A 22,254-nucleotide genomic window follows, 5' to 3' on the forward strand; every position below is an offset into this window, starting at 1 on the left:
CTGGGGATGATGGAAGTTGTAGTCCAGTAACAGCTGGAGACCCAAGTTTGGGCCTTTGCTGACCTGCTGACTTCAGCTACAACTCACATCGGGCCCAGAAAGCACATGGGGCATGGCAGAATCATTCCCTAGATGTTTGCTTCTTCTTTACAAATACTCCTAGCGTGTCTTCAACCACATCTCTGACAGGTCTACCAACCTGAAGACTTCCTTCTTTCCTTATAGAAAGTGAAACTACTCAGGGTCCCAAGTTGCAGCCCTAGTTTATACCTCAGTTCCAACTGGCTAAAGCCTGGAGGAAATCAAGATGAGCCACAGAACGTCTTGGGGAGTCTCAGGGTTGTGCTCAGGAAAAGCTGGCCCTGACATTGGCCGTAATGACCGCTGCTGCCTCAGGTGGAATCTGTTTGTGTGTTGCAAATGGTGCTGAGGTGTTGGAGGACAGAGCTGTGTGTGGCTTGAAGCCTACCTTGAACCCCCTAAGTTAGCTTACTGCTCTTAGCTGCAATGTCCGGCTGTGTCCTATTCCCAAGAATCAACCCATCAGCTCCCGTACGGGGCAATGGTGGAGGGGACAGCAGTTGCTGGTGCCCACTGGGACTGGCAGGGGTGAAAACAGGGGTGGTCCATCCTGTTTCGCCACCTGAGGCAAAGCTTTCTTGCCACACCTCCCCTGCCACCCCCTACCACTGCGGCCTTGTTTTTGTGTAGCTGTGGTGGCTTCTGGTGAAATCTTGTGGAACTGTCATGAGATCTCACAGCACCTGAGGCGTCTGCTTCGGTTCAGCTCATGGGCAAGCCTGCCCTGGGTGGAAGGCAGAGTGGCCAATTGCAGTAGGAGCTGGAGCAAATGGCAGGCAGATTCTATTTAAAGCTGCCTCTAAATCTATAGTATCATGCTCTCACTTTTAACAGGCTTCATCTCTCCCCCCCCATCCCAAATCCTGGAAAGTGTAAATGTTTGGAGTTGTTAAGAGACCCCTGTTCCTCCCACAGAGCTATAATTCTACAATTCTCATAGCAGTTTAACAGCCAGTCCCTCTTCACAGGGACACTGGTGGTGCTGTGGTCTAAACCACTGAGCATCTTGGGCTTGCCACTTGGAAGGTCGGCAGTTCGAATCCCCTTGACGGGGTGAGCTCCGGTTGCTCTGTCCCAGCTCCTGCCAACCTAGCACTTGGAAAGCACACCAGTGCAAGTAGATAAATAGGTACCTCTGCGACGGGAAGGTAAACGGCATTTCTGTGCACTCTGGCACTCATCACGGTGTCCCGTTGTGCCAGAAGCGGTTTAGTCCTGCTGGCCACATGACCCGGAAATCTGCGGACAAATGCCGGCTCCCTCGGCCTGAAGCGAGACGAGTGCCACAACCCCATAGTCACCTTTGACTGGACTTAACCATCCTTTACCTTACCATTTACCCTACTCCTTAGCCTTTTCTTCTCCTGATGATATCCCACAAGGCAGCAAAGTTTTAGGACCAGAGTTTTCCTTCTCCTAGGTGGCCTACCTTCCCAGGCTGTGGAAATTGTAGCTCTGTGCATGCAATACGGTCTCTTCTAACAACTCTTGGCACCCTTAACCAACTGCAGCTCCCAGAATGCTTTGCAGGAAACCATGTTAAGGTGGCATCATAGGGCTCTAAAACGATGGTATAAATACAGCCCTTGTCTCTTGTTTCTTTGGGGCCCCAGTCAGGGTGACAAGTTCCATGATACCCCCTTTATCCTGGAAGGCACAGGGAACTGTTGGCAAGAGATAAGGATTGCCTTCTTCTGCAGCAGCCACAGCTCTGTTCTCATCCTGCGTGTCTTTCATGCTAGCCTCACACCCAGTGAGGAAAGCTGCAGGCTGTGTGGCTTTCCCTGATAAGGCGGTACTTCAAAGGACAGCAAGCAACCCACATGACCATGCCACAGCCTTGCTTAGGCTGTGTACACGCCATACATCTAAAGCTCATTGTTTCTGCTACATAACTGTGGGAACTCTCTGAGCTAGCCTGCTGGAGCAAAACCAGCAGAGAGTCTTGAAAGACTAATAAATCTGTTACACCATACGTTTTTGCGGGCCACATGGACCACTCCATCAGATGCATCGAGTGTATCCTAAATTGGCAAGCGTGCGTATGAGACACAGCATTGCGGGAATGAATGAGGTCAGCAGGGAATGGAATGTCAAAAGAACAGGCAGCGATGATTAGCTGAAAGCAACATAGTTACAGTAACCAATGAACAAGGCAGGACACCGTGAACAATGGACAAAGCAATGTTGGTGATAATGCAAATAACTGTGACGTTGGCAAGCTCTTTAATACATGCAGAGTAATCTCAGCTCCAGCTATTTGTCCGACAAATTGAAATTCAGCAGTGTCCCACTGGGTTTCTGTATGGCCAACTGTTAGGCTGAAATGCTCTCTTGCAGGAGTGGTGAGGGGCCTCTGTGGTCCTGCAGATGCTTCTGGACCACAGCTCCTCTCCTTCCTGGCCATTGGCCATGCTGGCCGGGGCTGATGGGAGTTGCAGTCTAGCAATGTGTGGACGGGTACAGCCTCCCCAGCCATGCCCTATGGCTTACCTTAAAGACAGGAGCTTAAAAGCCAATGTTCTCCAGCTGAGGGACAGAAGCTCATTGGAAATTCAAAGGAGGGGGAATATCCTGGGGCAATTGGAGACTTCCTGATGTTGCCACCACTGCTTCTTTCGAGAAGGTATGAGATGCTATGGCAGGATTGGGGAACCGGTGGCCCTCCAGATGTTGCTAGACTCCAGCTCCCATCAGACCCACCCAGCATGGTCAGTGACCAGGGCTGATGGGAGTTGTAGTCCAACAACAGCTTGGAGAGCCACAGGTACCTTGGATACAAACCTGAGACTCAATGAAAGGTGACGCTCTTCTTCTGATGTTTCCTTCTTCCTGTGCTTTTGGAAACATTCCAGGGGCTTTGAAATATTGTTGAATGGGCTGAAGCGAAATATATTTGGATGAAAATTAACGCCCCGCCTCTAAATGGGAGGGGCTATTTGTCCTAGCCCATAGCACCAGGTTCAGCATGGGGCTGTGTGCTCATTGGCAAATGGAACATAGATGGTTTGGTCTGTCTTTAAATGAAGGGGAGCCCAGGAACAGGTGTGGATGTCTTGAGTTTTAAATAGGTTTGAGAAACACTGCCTTAAGGACAGCTGCCTTACACCCTAATACGCACAGATGGACCAGAGTAGAGTCCATTTGGCCATTCTCCAGCTGTCTATGGGAAAGGTCCATAGCGTGTGGTGCATCTGCACGCATCCCGATCGGCTGCAATTAGGGATGGAGGAGAATTTCAATTCTGTACTCATTTAACTCCGAATCCATCCAATTTGCTGTTTCTGAAACACTCTGAGAAGCAAAGCACAGAATCCTTCGAAATTCAGAGTTACCCGAGTTTTACGGCTCAGATCTCCAACCAAACAACATTTACGAAAGCGCATAAAAATGAATATTTTATTGGGAGTAGAATTCACATATCAAGAGAAACGGCTTTGCAAAAATGTGTCAAAACTCCACACGCAGAGATACTTATGGGGGGGGGGAGTCACACTGAAATGCTGAAGAACTATCATGAGGATTTCTTTAAAGCTAAAATTGCTGCAGAGATGTGGAGAATTGAGTTTAAGTTTGGAAAAATGGGAAATGGAGAGAACTCAAATGGACAAATCCTTCCATCCCTAACTGCAACACATGGTTTGGCCAGTTACAAACCAGTGCTTGAAGTACAGGAGGCAGACGGTTGGGGACCGGTCTTCTTATCTTTTGTGTTGGCCTTGCGCCCCCTTCCTATTTTAAAAATTAAAGGATATCAGCAGCAGGGCTTGTTGGTTTAATTAAGGCCCACCCTGCTTTTCTCTGTCCTCCCGCTCCAGTTTCTGAGCACTGCAACTTGGGGATGGTGAAACCTGTGGCTGTGCACAAGCCATTGCTGGGCTCCAGCTCCCATCATCCCCTGACCATTGGCCATGTTGCCTGGGGCTAATGGGAGCTGGAGTCCCAACAACGACAGCTGGAGGGTCACCGGTTTCTCCACCCTCCTCCAAAAGCAAAGGACGCCGATGGAGTTGCTGCTTTCTTCTCCTAGGTTGGCCTGGACATTTCTGCACTTCCTTACAACCGCCCGGGAGGTACGCTTCCCTGTGCTCGAGGCAATGGTTTCGCTGTGGGTGGTAGGGTGCTCCTGAAAACCAGCCGCTGTGGATCTCTGGAAGAGAGAGTGATGTTGCACTCAGGGTCTGCTCGTGGGCTTCCCACGGGTGTCTGGTTGGCTGCGGTGAGGATGGGATGGTGGATTTGGAAGGGCCACCAGCCTGACCCAGCAAGGGCCGTTCTTAAATGTTCTTAGGACAGTCTCAATGGGGATGCAAGCCCACAACTTCCATAAGTAGCATGTGGGTGGTTGGTTGGAGAGGTCCAAGGTAGACTGTGCCTCACCAGGGAGGTGCTGAGCCAATATCTGTGCCAATACCCTGATTTGCTCCCACAAACGGTGGTTTGCTATTCAACGGTACACGCTTTGTGCTTGTTCTCACAAGTTATTCCGCATGCCTTTTTTTTTTCCTGGAAGGAGGGGGGGAAGGTTGTTCTCTGTGCTGTGTGATGACCTCTTGCCTTTCTCAGGCTTCCCCTCGCACCTCACTCGTTGCAGCCATGTTGTAAACTGCAGCTTGTTGCTATTGCTTCTGTGACACCCGCCTTGCCTTGCTCTGTTCCGTACCGCTTTTTTGTTTGTTTGTTTGTTTTGTACATTTCTGTTGAACTTTTTCTTTTTTTTTGGTCATGGTGATCAAAGAGAACAGAACCTTTTAAACATATCCATTTTATTAAAATTAAAATTATAATTATTATAATTATTATTATTATTAATATAATGTTTACTACCTGAACTGATCAATGAAGTAAACTAAAAGTTTTAAAAACCCGAAACCATGCTTCTTTGTCATTGATCACTCTGTTAAATTACTTTCCATAACCCAGGGGTCGTCGATCTTTTAAAGTCCGTGGGCACATTTTGAGACGGTGTCGTGGCCGCCAGTCACAAAATGGCTGCCGTGGCGTGTGTGGCATAACACAAGATGGCTGTCTTGTCATAGTAAAACACAAAATAGCTGCTGTGGGGTGGGTGTAATAACATTACATGGCTGTCTTGAGGGCATGGCAAAAGACAAAATGGCTGCCACATCTAAAAGAGTAGGAGGAGAGTCAGGAACATAAAACGGTGTGGGCATCTGTTCAGAATGGAAGGGAGGATGGGTGTCTGATCCCGATATTCACTGAAAGGTGGGCATCTTTAAAGCGGTGTGTCCAATGTAGGAGAGGACAAGCCAGTGCGAACAGGAACTGAGTCAACAGTCTCTTGGGCCTTGTGGATTTTTGAGGGGATATTTACTAAGACCTTTGGTTGGCGCCATAGGCAGGCACACTAGTACCCACAGGTTTCGCATCAGCGAGTCCTCCCATAGCAGAACAGGGATGCTTAAGGAGTTTGATCTTGGTGAATTCTTATTTTTAAAAAATCACCTGAACTCAATGCTGGCTCCAGAACTTGAATAGCCCTTGGGTAAGTGGGTTAAACCACAGAGCCTAGGACTTGCCGATCAGAAGGTTGGCGGTTTGAATCCCTGCGACGGGGTGAGCTCCCGTTGCTCGGTCCCTGCTCCTGCCAACCTAGCAGATCAAAAGCACGTCAAAGTGCAAGTAGATAAATAGGTACCACTCCGGCGGGAAGGTAAACGGCGTTTCCGTGCGCTGCTCTGGTTTCCCAGAAGCAGCTTAGTCATGCTGGCCACATGACCCAGAAGCTGTACGCCGGCTCCCTCGGCCAATAAAGCGAGATGAGCGTCGCAGCCTCAGAGTCAGCCACAACTGGACCTAATGGTCAGGGGTCCCTTTACCTTTAAATGACCAGCAGTGATCCCCCATCCCAAAGTGGGGGCCCCTCCTTCCCATTTCTGTTTCCACTAGCGTGCCCTTTCTGCTTCCAAATAAGTACAACAACTCCCATCAGCTTGTGACAGCACGGCGAATTGTCCAGGATGATGGAACATGTAGTATAATGCACAGTGGGCGGCCATAGTTTCCCTGTTCATGATGTAGCCTCAGATCCCCATTGCAGAAATCTGCCCTCCCAGCATGTGTAAAGTGTTGAAGTTGTGACAGGGACACACGATGGAGTAGGTAGGGCCAACCCTTCTTCCCTTCATCACACGAAACTTGAAGGCTTAGACTCTCTGGCAAATGTTGGGCTCAATCCATTTGAGAGCTGAAGAGCAGCAATCTCCATGGCTGCATCTGGATGACAACAAGGAGGGAGTCCACATACAGAAGTGTGGGTGCCATTCAGGAAGGCTAGGCTTTATACTACGCACCAGCTCAATTCCCCGAACTGTTAAGGGCACTGCCCCACAGATTGTACATCATTGCAGACTAGCTTCCATTTGAATGAGTGGTGGAATCTTTGGACAGGCATTTTCAGGTCACTGGATCCTGAAACAACCTAAGCCTGCGAAGTTGAGCAAGGAGAATTCCTTCCTTCCTTCCCTCCCTTCCTGACCCTTGAACGCAACGACTTCAGTCTTGTTCAGTTCCAAAGCGTTGGCCGTCTCTTGCAGTGAGAGGACTATCGCCATCAGTCATGGTAAGTGAGCAAGAAGCTTCATGATCTGGATTGAAATATCTATATAGCTATATCTAGATTCTTCTATGGGAAGCCGCTTGGAGATGGTCTTGTTTTATTGGGTGGCCTGCAAATGCAGTCAATAAAATCAATAAATTATATCAGGGTTGGGGAAATGTTTTCAGTCAGGGTTCACATTCCTTTCTGGACAACCTTCCTTGGTTGTCAGGCTTAAGTCGGCAGAGCAACATACAGGATATCCACCTTTGTACAGAAGGCTAGATTCTACTAGGGATGGGTAAATCTGCCAGTTTGAGTTTCTCATTTTTTCCACTCATAATAATCCAGTTCTCCAGATTTCCACGCCAGTATGTGATTTTTTTTTTAAAAAAGTCCTCATGAAAATTCAACAAGATTTTTGCATGAATCCCTCCAGTGGACCCACATGTACACAATTTTGCCCAATGTACACATTTTATGTAAGGCAATTTCCCCTTACACAGTGCATTTTTGTCTCCTGTTTTCACCAATACACTTTACCCTGTGTTTTTGTGCATGTATGACTTGGATGGAGAACAGCACTGCAAAATTTAGAGAGGTGCACATTTCGAAGCATGACTGGGTTCCGGTTGACAGGATGTGGTGGAACTCCATCCTTAACTAAGGGTGACATATGCTTTTGGGTGCCGAGTCATCAGAGGCTATCAGTTCTTGTGGTCAGTCCTACCCTTGACTTGATGAGTGCACAAATTTGCCCATCCTGAGTGAATGTTTGAGAGGAATCGTGTGCAGAAAGCACCTGCAGATCTGTTGCACAACTGCATGGACCTCCTCTTCCTTCCCTTCCACATTTATGGCAGAGACTTGGACCCTCGTCTGCACCACTTTTAACAATCATGGCTCCCCCCAAAGAATCCTGGAAAATATAATTTGTTAAGGGTGCTAAGAGTTATTAGGAGCCCAGAGATGGAAAGAAGATAAAGTCCCTACCGGAGAAGAATGGCAAATCGAGTTGATGAACTATGCCGAAATGGCAAAACTGACCGGAAGACTTGGGAATCAGGAAGACCAAAACTTTAATAAAGAATGGGAAAAAATTATAATTTACCTCGAAGGCCGCTGTAAGCAGTTGAAAATGTTAGCAGGATTTCAATAATGCTTGTAATGTAATGAGAACTATGGACACAATGGAATTATAAAAAAAATGGATTATTAAAATAAAGATGCAGCAGAAAAGATTTAACAACAGAACCCGTAGAGGGGAAGGTTTGTAGGAATCTTGTAACTTTGAATGTGTTGTGGTATGATTGTAAACTCAAACATGTAAAATCATTCATATATATTTATACACACACACATACACATACACACATATGAGTTATTAGGAGACCACTATTCCCCTTACAGAGCTACAGTTCTCAGAGTGCTATAATAATCAATCCCTCTTTCCAGGAAACTCTGGGAATTGTAACTCTGTGAGGGGAATAGGGGCCTCTTAACAATTCTCAGCATCCTGAAAAAGCTAAGTTTCCCAGGATTCTCTAGGGTTTCAGACTGGGGTTCTTCCCAACCCTACCTGAAGTTACTGGGGTTTGAACCTTCTTCTTTTTCTTCTTCTTCTTCTTCTTCTTCTTCTTCTTCTTCTTCTTCTTCTTCTTCTTCTTCTTCTTCTTCTTCTTCTTCTTCTTCATTTATTTATACCTCACCCATCTGGCTGGGTTTCCCCAGCCACTCTGGGCGGCTTCCAACAAAATATTAAAAATACACTAAAAATACAGGACCTCTGCCACCTCCCTTCCTTACAGGCACATGGGAACTTATTTCTGAATCCCTGCTAGTGAACTATTGCAGAATCTGAAGACGTGTGCATGCACACGAAAGCTCATACCAACAACAAACTTAGTTGGTCTCTAAGGTGCTACTGGAAGGAATTTTTTTTTTTATTGCAGAATTGTTTTCTTATTTACCATTCTGCCACAACTGGGAGTGCAATTCCATTTCTGAGCGTGATGCGAAAACCAAGTCTTTCAGTCAGCAGGGAAGAAGTATCAGCTTGCAAGGACAAGCTTGTGGGATCTCCGCAGAATGACGGGTTAGGAACAGGCTTCCCCTTATCTTTCTGGTGCAGGCAGTGGATTTATCAGGATTGCTCAGCCGTGCACTTACTACTTCTCACACAGCTGGCCAGCATTCAGCTTGGGTTCCCATTCTGCGGAGGAGCGAGCTGAGAGTGGTAAGTCTAAAACCATTTCCGCCACAGGTACATAGGAAACTGTCCTGTGTCAGGTCAGGTTGTTTGTCCATCTAGAGCAGCATTTCCCAAATTTGAGTCTTCACCTGTTTTTTCATGAGCCAGGACTGAGCTGTGCTCCAACATCTTCAGTGACTCTGCAAGGAATTTTCTTAGGTCGTTTGGCGCATCTTTGCAATTCCCCTAAGGATATTGCAGTCTCAAGAGTTATTTTCCACCTTGGGCTCTTTTGGGAGGAAGGGTGGGGTATAAATTTAATATATAATGATAATATACAGTATACCCACACTATAGCAGTGGTTCTCAAACTTTTTCCTCTGGACCACACTTTCCAATTAAACATTTGCCTGCACCACACCCAATGCTTTTATCAATAAGAAATGCACTGGAAAACAAAAAGAAACAGCTCCTAGCAGCGCTTGATTTGGAAAAGATATCTATCCATATTCTGCAAATTTTAAAAAGTCAATACTACACTGAAATGTTTAAATATCTTTGTCCTTGAATCTTACCACCACACCAAGATGCAATCACAAACTGCTGAGATTGAGACTTGTCAATCTAATAAGTTGTATGCTTCCTTTATTCCGTTGTATTTATCCCTGCCGAGGTACCTGGTAGATTTACCAAACGTTAAAATGAGGGTAGCCTTTATGCAGGCAAGACTAAATGTCCTTCTATTAGCAGATTGGATGGGCCAACATAAAGGAGTTCCTAAGAAGGACAGAGTTTGTGGCTGCAACTCTGTGTTCATAGAAGACATAACTCATGTACTCCTTGAATGCCCTTTTTATAATCTTAGATGCAACTACATCCACACATTGCTAAGATCGTAGAAAAGGTAGGTCATTTCTTGCAAAGACCTGTTTTCTGTTGTCTGATGTAGAGAAGTTATCTATCCTTTAAAAGGTAAAGGTAAAGGATCCCTGACAGTTAAGTCCAGTTGCAAACGACTCTGTGGTTCCGGCACTCATCTCGCTTTACGGGCTGAGGGAGCAGACAGTTTTTCTGGGTCATGTGGCCAGCATGACTATGCTGCTTCTGGCGAAACCAGAACAGTGCACAGAAACGCCGTTTACCTTCCCGCCAGAGAAGTACCTAGTTATCTACTTGGACTTTGATGTGCTTTCGAACTGCTAGGTGGGCAGGAGCAGGGATCGAACAATGGGAGCTCAACCCGTCGCGGGGATTCGAACCGCCAACCTTCTGATCTGCAAGCCCTAGGCTCAGTGGCTTAGACCACAGTGCCACCTGCATCCCATCTATCCTTTAGAACATCCACATTTCTTACTAAGGCTCTGCAAATTCATGTAACAAAATTTAAAGGGGGTATGGGAAATGATTTATCCTTTAAAGGTCGGGAGTAGAAATGTAAGCCACTTTTAGTAGCAGTATTCTTGTTATTTGTAACGGCTGTTTGCTAAAACACAATAGGTAAAAGGTAAGGTAAGGTAACGCGGGACATGGGTGGCGCTGTGGTCTAAACCACTGAACCCCTTGGGCTTGCCAATCAGAAGGTTGGCGGTTCGAATCCTCGCCATGGAGTGAGCTCCCGTTGCTCTGTCCCAGCTCCTGCCAACCTAGCAGTTCGAAAGCACGCCAGAAAGTGCAAGTAGATAAATAGGTACCACTCCGGTGGGCAGGTAAACGGTATTTTCGTGCGCTGCTCTGGTTTTGCCAGAAGCGGCTTAGTCATGCTGGCCACATGACCCAGAAAAACTGTCTGTGGACAAACGCTGGCTTCCTCAGCCTGTAAAGCGAGATGAGTGCCGCAACCCCAGAGTCGTCCACAACTGGACTTAACTGTTAGGGGTCCTTTACCTTTTTTTCCAAGGTAAGGTAAAGGGCCCCTGGATGGTTAAGTCCAGTCAAAGGCGACTATGGGGTTGCAGTGTTCATCTCACTTTCAGGCTGTTTGTCCACAGACAGTTTTCTGGGTCATGTGGCCAGCAGGACTAAACCGCTTCTGGTGCAGCGGAACACTATGATGGAATGCAGAGCACACAGAAACACCCTTTCCCTTCCCGTCTCAGCAGTACCTATTTATCTACTTGCACTGGTGTGCTCCCAAACTGCTAGGTTGGCAGGAGGTGGGACAGAGCAACAGGAGCTCACCCCATCGTGGGGATTTGAACCGCCGACCTTCTGATCGGCAAGCCCAAGAGGCTCAGTGGTTTAGACCATAGCGCCACCCGCGTCCCTAAAACACAAGAAACTGAACTGCACCACCACATTTGCCATCCTCTCCTGCCACGCCAATGTGGCGTATCTCACCCTCTGAGAACCACTGCTCTAGAGATATGGGCGCTGCCTTCTTTCAAGTCAGGCCATTGGCTCATCTGTCTCTCCATTGTCTGGCCCCAGTTCTGCAGGACTTTAGGCACAGATCTTTTCTAACCTGACTTGGAGACACTGGGGATTGGAGCTAGGATGCTCTGCCACTGAGCTAGCACTTGTGTCTCAAAGCGATGTCTTCAAAACTCACCCGGCGCTGGGTATCAAAGAGCATCTAATAGATCAGAGCTCTGTCTGATATGGAGCCAACTATTCTGGTCCCATAGAAGCAACAGATGAAAGAATAAGCAATGGGATACTTTCTGTCTCTCTCCTGACCGGTGTGTCAGCTGATGAAAGAATACACAAGGTTTTGAGTTACGGAAAACTCTTTAAACGGGCTGCGATCCCTTTGTATGGGCTTTTTGAACAGCTCTTCTTACACTAACCTCCTGCTTCTCATTCTCTCCCCCCCCCCCACAAATCTCGTGTGTTGGTAGATTTAAAAGTATTCCTCCCAAAATATGCGACCTCTGGTTCATCCTCATTCCTTTCCTGCGGAGGGGAAGTTCTGCTCATCGAATGAGCCTTCCCTGCTCCTTTCCTTTGGCAGCTCCCTGCTGAAAATGTGCTCCTGGGCCTTGGGCAAGCTTTGGGAATGGGGCAGCGAGTGTAAATGGAGGGAAGAAATGGACACAGTGCTCCTCCCATTCCATTAACAGAGAAGCAACCCAGGAACCATCTGAAGGAGTCTTCGTTTGAGTCATGTAAAGGGAAGGACTTTAGCTCAGTGGCAGAACATCTGGTTTGGATGCAGAAATTTCTAGGTTCAACTCCTGGTGCCTCCAGGTAGCACTAGGGAAATCCTGGGGAGACACTGCCAGTCCGTGTAGACAATACTGAGCTAGCTGGACCAATGTTGTGATTGGTATATGGTAGCCTTCTATTATATTTTGGGATGTGGTATGCGCTGTGGGTTAAACCACAGAGCCTAGGACTTGCCGATCAGAAGGTCGGAGGTTCGAATCCCTGCGACAGGGTGAGCTCCCGTTGCTCGGTCCCTGCTCCTGCCAACCTGGCAGTTCAAAAGCACGTCAAAGTGCAAGTAGATAAATAGGTACCACTCTAGCGGGAAGGTAAACGGCATTTCTGTGCGCTGCTCTGGTTCGCCAAAAGCGGCTTAGTCATGCTGGCCACATGACCCAGAAGCTGTACGCCGGCTCCCTCGGCCAATAGAGCGAGATGAGCGCCGCAACCCCAGAGTCGGTCATGACTGGACCTAATGGTCAGGGGTCCCTTTACCTTTACCTTATGCTTCTATTTAATACAGCCTTTTATCTTAATTTAGGACTGGTTTTTTTTTAGAGGAAGGGGCATAGCTCAGTGGTAGAGCACCTGCTCTGCATGCAGAAGGTCTCAGGTTCATTCCCTGGCAGGTGGGTCTGGGAGTGATTCGTGCCTCGAACCCAGGATAGCTGCTGCCAGTCAGAGTAGGCAGTGCTGAGCTAGATAGACCAATGGTCTGACTCAGTATAAGGCAGTTTGGTTGGCAGCACCAAATACTAGCAAGAAAAGAAAAAGGGTACTGGGCAATTGAATTTTATAAAATAGTAAAATGACCAATAGAGAGTTAAAAGACTTGGGGCACAAATTTGCATATGATGTGCATGCGTTTTGCATGTGCTGATTTACTTTTAAAGGTGCAAATTTAGGATGCTTTTCAGAGGGAGGAAAACAGGCTTTGGCTGCCAGAGCTTACTCTGAGCTATGGGGCATTTGCAGAATTTTCTGGGCCCTGTACTTTTGGGTGGGTCAGGCCATTTCCGCCACCTAGGCTGAATCTACACACACACACACACACACACTCTCTGCGAAAATGCTTTAATTTTTAAAAATATATATACTGTATATATTGAATTTGCCATTAGCTCACCATCGCCATCTAGCGCCACATTTGTACAATGCACTTAAAACTCACTCAGAACATTAGATTTGCAGCTGTATAGACGAATCCCTACACCCTGTTATCACGAATGGCTGCTTGTGTACTATGAAAAGTAAAGGAGGTACCTTTGGTCAAATTAAGATGACAAGCAGCTGGGGTCACACTGATTTTGCCAAGGGATGAGAAAACCTGTCAATTCTTATTTCTCTCAGTTTCCCATTTTTCTACTCTTAAGTTCATACCAGAGATGGAGAGAACAGTGTTGTTTCCCCCGCCCCATACTGTTGCAACTCCAACTCCCATCAGCCTCAGCCAGTATGGCCAAGAGTCAGAGGTGATTAGGGTTGGAGTCCAGCAACATCTTGAGCTCCACTGTTTCCTTGATTTAGACAGCCTGCAATGTTGACCCTGTCCTTCCATTCCCTTGAGTGATTGACCTGGTATGTGTGATGGTAGTGCTTTGGTCTAACTGGCCAATTCAGTAACTGCGATTCAGTATCCCTGTAATGAGTGGCACCTGTGAATGGTTTCTTATGCTTCAGGTATCATGCAACTGGTAAAAAAGGTAAAGGTACCCCTGCCCGTACGGGCCAGTCTTGACAGACTCTGGGGTTGTGCGCCCATCTCACTTAAGAGGCCAGGGGCCAGCGCTGTCCGGAGACACTTCTGGGTCACGTGGCCAGCGTGACATCGCTGCTCTGGCCAGAGCCAGAGCCAGAGCCACACACGGAAACGCCGTTTACCTTCCCGCTGGTAAGCGGTCCCTATTTATCTACTTGCACCCGGAGGTGCTTTCGAACTGCTAGGTTGGCAGGCGCTGGGACCGAGCAGCGGGAGCGCACCCCGCCGCAGGGATTCGAACCGCCGACCTTTCGATCGGCAAGTCCTAGGCGCTGAGGCTTTAACCCACAGCGCCACCTGCCTCCCATGCAACTGGTAGCAGTGGTTATATATTCTCATGACCACTGCTCTTGTGCATTCTTCTAATTTATGGGGTATGTACCTTTGTTCTTCTTACTGTAGTTGTAGCATATGAAGAAGAGTTTGGATTTGATATCCCGCTTTATCACTACCCGAAGGAGTCTCAAAGCGGCTAACATTCTCCTTTCCCTTCCTCCCCCACAACAAACACTCTGTGAGGTGAGTGGGGCTGAGAGACTTCAAAGAAGTGTGACTGGCCCAAGGTCACCCAGCAGCTGCATGTGGAGGAGCGGAGACGCGAACCCGGTTCCCCAGATTACGAGACTACCGCTCTTAACCACTACACCACACTGGCTCTCACACTGGCTCTCACCACACTGGTCATACAAAATCTGGGTTGTAATGTGTGAAGTTTATATAGTTTTCATGTACACAGGTCATTGTTTCATATTTGAATTCTTTTGTAGTTGTGCTGAAGAAGATTTCAGCGAAACAGTCAGGTTATCTGGAATCACTGTCCTACGTTGTTATTCACTTACTACTTCGGCACCATGAACGTCTAAAAAAGTTTTACCGCTTAGCCCATGGGATAGCATCTATTCCTTTGTTTCAACCATAGACTTATTATACTTCTACGGACTTTCAAAGATTGACAGACGTGTGTTCGTTTGATTTCAAATATATTAGAGAATTTACAAGTGTACACCTTTTGTTTTTGTTATAGTAAATCATGTATATTATGCAATAAGAATTGCAGTGCTATCTAGTATACTGGTCTTCGCGTTGCTTGTATTGTTTGTTGGTCCAACTGGCGACTCTTGTGTCTTTCAGGGTGGAAGATGATTTTCCTCCGGCTCATCCTCCTCCTCATCTTCCTCCCTCTCGTCACTCCAACCTGCCCTGAGCCCTGCCTGTGCGCCTCCACTCTCATTGACTGCACCGCAAAAGATCTTATGCACAACAACCTCCCCACCTCCTTCCCTCCCTCGACCACCAAGCTCTACCTCAACCACAATAATCTCACCTCCATCCCCAATGGGCTCTTTGACAACCTGAAAGACCTCCAGGTGGTTCACCTGTGGGCAAACCCCTGGGAATGTGACTGTCACATCCTCTACCTGCGCTCTTGGATCCAGTGGCAGCAGAACCGGAGCTTTTACAGGAACGTCATATGCTTATCCCCCTCCCATCTTCAAGGCAGGATCATAAGCTATTTGTCGGAGGATGAGATCATTTCCACCTGTCAGTACTGGTATTGTGGTGTGGCGCTCATCTCTCAGATGTGCCTTTTCATCTTCCTCCTTGTGCAAGCAGTCCTGCTTCTCCTGGTCATCGTCTACCTGCGTAGAATTCGAAGGATAGCCAAGGAAGCCAGGCGAACGGTCACCGAATTCGACGAACGGGGAGATACGTGGTCGACTCATTCTCGAAAGGGTGCAGACTGATCAATGGGTTGGATGTGTGGGAGAAGAGGGGAGTTCAGCAGAAGTCCACTTGTGGATGAGATGGCTTTGTTTCAGTAGTATTGAAAACAAAAATACGCAATATTCAGGTGTTGGTTTTTTTTTTAATTGGCCCAGCTTTGTATGAGATAACAGTGTCATCAACACAAAGGAGAATAAAGACTTTAGTTAGCCCAGTCTTAGGTGGATGAGATGGTATGGGGAAGGTCCGTCAAATATAGATTAAATAAGATGGGAGCAAGAACACATCCTTCTGTCAGTGAGATGTCCCTGGTTAAATCAGTGGACCTTTACTAATGTGTTATGGTACCGTGATTGGATCAAAAGTACAGTGGTACCTCTGGTTACAGATGTGTCAGGTTACAGACTCCGCTAACCCAGAAATAATACCTCGGGTTAAGAACTATGCTTCAGGATGAGAACAGAAATCGTGCGGCGGTGGTGGGAGGCCCCATTAGCTAAAGTGGTGCTTCAGGTTAAGAACAGTTTCAGGTTAAGAACGGACCTCCAGAACAAACTAAGTTCTTAACCCGAGGTACCACTGTATAAGCCTCTGTCGATGGAGTGCTGTTCAAATTTGCTCCAAAGACGAACCTGCAATATGGAACCAAAGGCAGATTTTCAATCAATAAAAGGGTTTGCCCCTTTTTGGAGCAAGTGGACCACTAACAAACAATGGCCTAAAAAAATAATAATCACTAATCCAAGCTTTTTGTTTAAGGCCTAAGAGACCTGCATAAAGTTTCCCAGCTATGGATAAGAAGCTGGTAAGTCCATAGTTTTAAAACAAATATAGCAGACCTTGTGGAGCCTCCCGTGATGTGGGCTTGGGGTGGGCCGGGGGACAAGCTCTGTTAGTAATTCTTGAAATGAGGATGGGTCTGGGAGGGGGGCATCACAAATGACACTCTGTTTTGTGCTGTGAAATGTTGCAGTTTAGGAGAAAAGTTAGAGATAATAACAAAATACCAAGCTTTCGTTTTCGTTTTTTTAAAATCACTGAATCCATCTGTTGTGAATCCCTCATCCTATGCCCATTACAAAATAAAAGAATAAATCACAGCTACCAGAGTGACTGAATTAGCACTTTTCAAATCAGCAGTCCTTCCTGCCCACCCAGATGCAGCCGAGTGAGCATGACAGACGAAGAAGCTGAATGGCACATGGAGGCCCAGAGATGAGTGGAGAAGTGTGTTGCCATAGATTTATGGCCCTGCCAGGACTTACAGACCGCTCTAGGGTCATGGTGCAGTTCATTAGCATGGCACTGAGGGCGGCTGCTTACGCTCTTATGAATGAGGGGTTGGCAAGGGTCCAGAGGATGCCTAGGAATCTTGAATGTGCCAAGCTAGGAAGGAGGAAGGTTTTCTCAATGGAAGGGAAACATGCAAAATGACTTCAAATAACAAAAACAACAAAAACAAGCAGAGGCTGCTCTGGCAAATGGAGTGGCGTGCACCTGGGGGGCAGGGCTAGTGTTAAGTTGTGGTTGAACATATCAGACGACACAGCGATTCTTCAAACAGCTCTCGTTTATTCATAGGCCAGAACAGAACTGAACTGAAGGGTTCAGCCAGCCTGCTTATATAGAGCTCCACTACAATGCAACAGTAACCATTTTCTGTAACTATCCAATCACTGAACGTCACTTTCGATCCCTTATTTGCATATGTGGACCTGAGTGAAAACTATCTACAGTATCCCCCTGCTGGCCCAGGGTGAGAACTTCAGTACATAACACCTAACATCCCAGGGGGGCAGGGTGAATGTCCCAGGGGGTGGGGCGAGCGTCCCGGGGGTGTGCGGCCACCACAAGTGTGGCAATGTCACTCCCCCCCCAGGTATGGCACCCAGAGTGGGCCGCACCCACTGCATCCCCCTTTCTCTGCCTCTACAAACAAAAGCAATAGCCCCCCCCCTCACAAACACATTAAAAGGGTATAGGATGTTAATCGGCCAAAGGGGGTCTTCTCCATGCAACCACTGAGCTATGGCCCTTCTCCTGAAGTATCAACGAGAAACCTACGGCCTTCAAAATATTGGACCCCAGCTGCCATTATCCTCAGCCAACACTATAATGGGAACTGAATTGATGCTTTTGAATTATGGTGCTGGAGGAGACTCTTGAGAGTCCCATGGACTGCAAGAACATCAAACCTCTCCATTCTTAAGGAAATCAGCCCTGAGTGCTCACTGGAAGGACAGATCCTGAAGCTGAGGCTCCAATACTTTGGCCACCTCATGAGAAGAGAAGACTCCCTGGAAAAGACCCTGATGTGGGGAAAGATGGAGGGCACAAGGAGAAGGGGACGATGGAGGACGAGATGGTTGGACAGTGTTCTTGAAGCTACCAGCATGAGTTTGACCAAACTGCGGGAGGCAATGGAAGACAGGAGTGCCTGGCGTGCTCTGGTCCAGGGGGTCACAAAGAGTTGGACACGACTGAATGACTAAACAACAACAACAGAGTGTGGTGCTGATAATGCCACGACCAGAAAGAAGAGGAGACACAAGAGGATTGGAAGAATTTTTTTTTATATATAATATTTATTAAATTTTAGTTTAACAATACAATACATAGATAGTAACACAGTCTTTTCCAGTATCCACATTTCACATTCATCTTTGGACTTCCTCACAACCCTTGTTCCTGCTTTCTAAACTCATAAATTTTACCAGCAAATTATTAACTTAGTTTGATTCATATCCAATATTTGATCCAATATTTAATATCTCAAATTTTGGGATTTAACATACTCTTATTGAAGCTTAATCATAAAATATTACTTATCCACAATTTATCTTTTCATCTTCTAATTAAATTTAAATTTATGTTCTTTATAACTAGTTTGTTGGAGCCATGTTTTTGCTAATCTTACATCTTTCTTAACATTCATACAATTTGCAATATTTTTGTAGATAGTCCTTGAATTTCTTCCAATCCTCCTCCACCAGTTCTTCTCCCAGGTCTCGGATTCTGCCAGTCATCTCGGCCAGTTCCATATAGTCTATCAGTTGCATCTGCCATTCTTCCAGTGTGGGTAATTCTTGAGTTTTCCAGCTTTTAGCGATGAGTATCCTTGCTGCTGTTGTAGCATACATAAAAAAGGTTCGATCCTTCTTTTGCACACTCTGACCAACAATGCCCAAGAGAAAGGCCTCTGGTTTCTTAAGGAAGGTATACTTAAATACCTTTTTCAGTTCATTATAAATCATTTCCCAGAAAACCTTCACTCTAGGGCAAGTCCACCAGAGGTGAAAGAATGTTCCTTCAGCTTCTTTACACTTCCAACATTTATTATCAGACACATGGTATATCTTTGCAAGCTTGACTGGAGTCATGTACCACCTGTATATCATTTTCATAATGTTTTCTTTCAAGGCATTACATGCCGTAAATCTCAGACCTGTGGTCCATAACTTTTCCCAGTCAGCAAACATGATGTTATACCCTATGTCCTGTGCCCATTTTATCATGGCTGATTTGACCGTTTCATCCTGTGTATTCCATTTTAACAGCAAGTTATACATTCTTGAAAGTATCTTAGAGCTGGGTTCTAGCAGTTCTGTTTCTAACTTTGATTTTTCCACCTGGAATCCTATCTTTTTATCCAACTTAAAAACTTCTTTAATCTGAGCATAATGTAGCCAATCTCGCACTTTATCTTTTATTTTCTCCATACTCTGCAACCTCCAGTTATCTCCATCTTTTTCTATTATTTCCCAATATTTCGGCCATTTGGCCTCCATATTGAGTTTTTTCAGGGCCTTAGCCTCCATTGGTGATAACCACCTTGGGGTCTTGTTTTCCAATAAGTCTTTATATTTCAACCAGACATTAAATACTGCTTTTCTGACAACATGGTTCTTGAAATTCTTATGTATTTTAGCCTTGTCATACCACAGATATGCATGCCACCCAAATGCATTGTTGAATCCTTCCAAATCTAAAACATCAGTGTTCTCAAGAAGTAGCCAGTCTTTCAACCAGCAGAAAGCTGCTGATTCATAATACAACTTTAGGTCTGGCAGGGCAAATCCCCCTCTTTCTTTAGCGTCAGTTAATATCTTAAACTTAATTCTGGGCTTTTTGCCCTGCCAGACAAATCTTGAAATATCTCTCTGCCACCTCCCAAAACACTCCATTTTGTCCACAATCTGCAAAGTTTGAAACAAAAATAACATTTTTGGCAATACATTCATCTTAATAGCAGCAATACGTCCTGTCAAGGAAAATTTCAATCTTGACCAAACATCTAAATCCCTTTTAATTTCAGACCAACATTTTTCATAATTGTCTTTAAATAAGTTCCTGTTCTTCGCTGTTATGTTTACCCCTAGGTATCTCACTTTTTTAACCACATTTAATTCTGTCTCTTTCTGAAACCTTTCTGATTCTGAAGAAGTCAATTTTTTTTCTAAAACCTTGGTTTTTTGCTTATTAAGTTTAAATCCCGCCACTCGACCAAACTCATAAATCAATTGTAATACCCTTTTAGTACTAGGCTCTGGCTCCTGTAGGGTCAAAACTAGGTCATCTGCAAATGCTTTCAATTTATATTGTTTCGCTCCGACCTGGATACCTTCCACCAACCGGTCTCCTCTGATCATATTCAAGAGCACTTCTAGGACCGATATAAATAACAAAGGGGATATAGGGCAACCTTGTCGTGTTCCTTTTTCAATTCTAAACTCTTCTGTCACCACATTGTTGACTATCAGTTTTGCCTTTTGCTCTGAATAAATTGCCTCTATCCCATTATAAAACCCCCGCCCCACTCCCATTCCTTCCAAATTTTTCTTCATAAACTTCCAGGAGATATTATCAAAGGCCTTCTCCGCGTCTATAAATATCAAGACTGCTTTTGTATTAATGTTTGTTTGCAAGAGTTCCAAAATATCAATAATGTTCCTTGTGTTTGCAAACAAATGTCTACCTGGGAGAAAGCCTGCCTGGTCCTTGTGAATTACTTCATTTAAGACTTTTTTAAATCTACTTGCTAAAATGTCTGCAAATATTTTGTAATCCACATTTAGGAGGGAGATGGGGCGGTAATTCTTAAGTTGTGTCTTTTCAGTTTCTAGTTTGGGTATCAATGTGATGAAAGCTTCTTTCGAGGATTGGAAGAATTTTAAAGAATATTTGGCTAAATATTGTAATATAAGATAAAGAGAAATTTCTTGGAAGTAATCATTAGGCTTAGGGGTAGAATATGAATGTTATTAATAAATATTAAAGATTAGAATATTAATAAAGGAGAAGAAGTTAGTAAATGAAAGAAGCTAATATTATTAGAAATATGAATTTGGAGAACTGCTAAAATAGGTGATATAATGAAATTCAGTTAGAGGGGATTTGAGGAAGTCAGTTATCAATGTAATGAAATTAGGATTTGGAAGTTAAAATTCATTTTTATGTGTTTGTCTTTTTTGTGTATTGTAATGTTTTTCTTTTTTCTTGTTTTTCTTTTTTTATGTGATATGTGTGAAAACCAATTTTTTTTTTTTTGGGGGGGGGGGGTGAAAGAAGATAATGCCACAGTTGCAGGTTCAATCCCCATATGGGACAACTGCATATTCCTGCATTGGATTAGATTACCCTCGGGATCCCTTCCAACGCTATGATTTTACAATGTTTCTGGAGGGCCACAGGTTGCCCTAACCGTAACCTTGCTATAAAGCTGATTGCATGCTTATCCCACCACCTATGGCCATGATAGATTCTCACAGAAGAATTTATGGAGTAAAACTAAGCTAAACTCCCATGGGCTAACTTCCTCTCTTCAGTTTATCTGATGTTTTACTTCCATTCGTTGTTCTGCACGCTGCCTTCTGAAAAGCTTTTGTGTGGGCCTTCTTAGCAGCACTGCCACTCAGCCTCCAAGAGATGGCGCCCAAACCTCACCTGTGCTTCCCTTTCCTGTATTATGATTACCTGATCTTTCATCGCTGTGGTAGTAAGCTAGTTTTCTGCTTCTTCCCAGGACAGGACTTTAATTTCCTCCTATTGATCGTGGCCAGAGAAGAAAGGTGAAATGGAGATTTTATTTCCAGGACAATGGCCCCCTTATATGAAATGCCACAATCCTCTTTGTACAAAAAGACACACAAAAAAACCCCAAAAACCTTGGTCAGTGAAATGAAGGGGTTTTACCCAGGCTTATTTTGTATTTTTCTCACGGCAATTTTATATATTTTATTATCAGCTGTCTAAAATTCCACCTCCCTCCTCCCCTACAAACAGAGGAGATGAATTGCAAAACCTCTGCATTCCATTGATGGATGAGATAAACCCACAGTAACTGGGCGCTGCTATTATTTTATAATAGGCTTTTAGAAAAATCCCCAATATTTCAATAGCGGGGGTAATTACTACACTCTGGCAGAGTGAACTACCTTTTCTGTCTCAATGCTACCTGTCTGTGACCGGTAACATCATTTGATAACAGCGCTGTGGGGCTCTGCCTCTGGCATTGCAAACCTCACTGAATACAGCTCCTCCTTGCATAAAACCTTTTCTTTCCATTTTAAGGGCATGCCCAGACTGCAAAAAATAAGCTAAGAAAATTTTCTTTCTTGATGTATTGTTCTATTTATGTCCCACTATTCCTCCAAGTAGCTCAGAGTGGCGATCCTCTCTCCCATATTCCATATTATCCTCAAAACCAGGGCTCCCCACCCCAGCTGGAGCTGACAGGAGCTTACCTGTGGCACCTCTCAAGTGGGCACTGTTGCCATTCTTTTTAAAAATTATTAT

At 45.3% G+C, this 22,254-nt stretch overlaps 1 protein-coding gene and 1 long non-coding RNA gene across 6 annotated transcripts; both read left to right on the plus strand.

The window, feature by feature from the left end:
• The first annotated feature begins 77 nt into the window (after positions 1 to 77).
• On the plus strand, positions 78 to 4,953 carry LOC307205099. The gene is made up of 2 exons (XR_013833865.1): positions 78 to 3,096; positions 3,127 to 4,953. It is a non-coding gene; the product is annotated as an uncharacterized lncRNA (long non-coding RNA).
• Positions 4,954 to 5,856: 903 nt separating this feature from the next.
• On the plus strand, positions 5,857 to 15,673 carry GP1BB (glycoprotein Ib platelet subunit beta). Of its 5 annotated transcripts, none has more exons than XM_079957266.1 (2): positions 5,857 to 6,664; positions 14,866 to 15,673. In XM_079957266.1, exon 2 carries the CDS (start codon positions 14,874 to 14,876, stop codon positions 15,477 to 15,479), a length of 606 nt encoding a protein of 201 aa, XP_079813392.1. In that variant the 5' UTR covers positions 5,857 to 6,664; positions 14,866 to 14,873; the 3' UTR covers positions 15,480 to 15,673. The 5 variants fall into 5 exon arrangements, with proteins under 5 accessions (XP_079813392.1, XP_079813388.1, XP_079813389.1 ...); XM_079957262.1 differs by lacking the exon at positions 5,857 to 6,664 and adding an exon at positions 8,651 to 8,876; XM_079957263.1 differs by lacking the exon at positions 5,857 to 6,664 and adding an exon at positions 13,353 to 13,553.
• Positions 15,674 to 22,254: the final 6,581 nt, after the last annotated feature.

The sequence above is a fragment of the Podarcis cretensis genome (assembly GCF_951804945.1).
Source record: "Podarcis cretensis genome assembly, chromosome: 16".
NCBI classification, from domain to species: domain Eukaryota; kingdom Metazoa; phylum Chordata; class Lepidosauria; order Squamata; family Lacertidae; genus Podarcis; species Podarcis cretensis.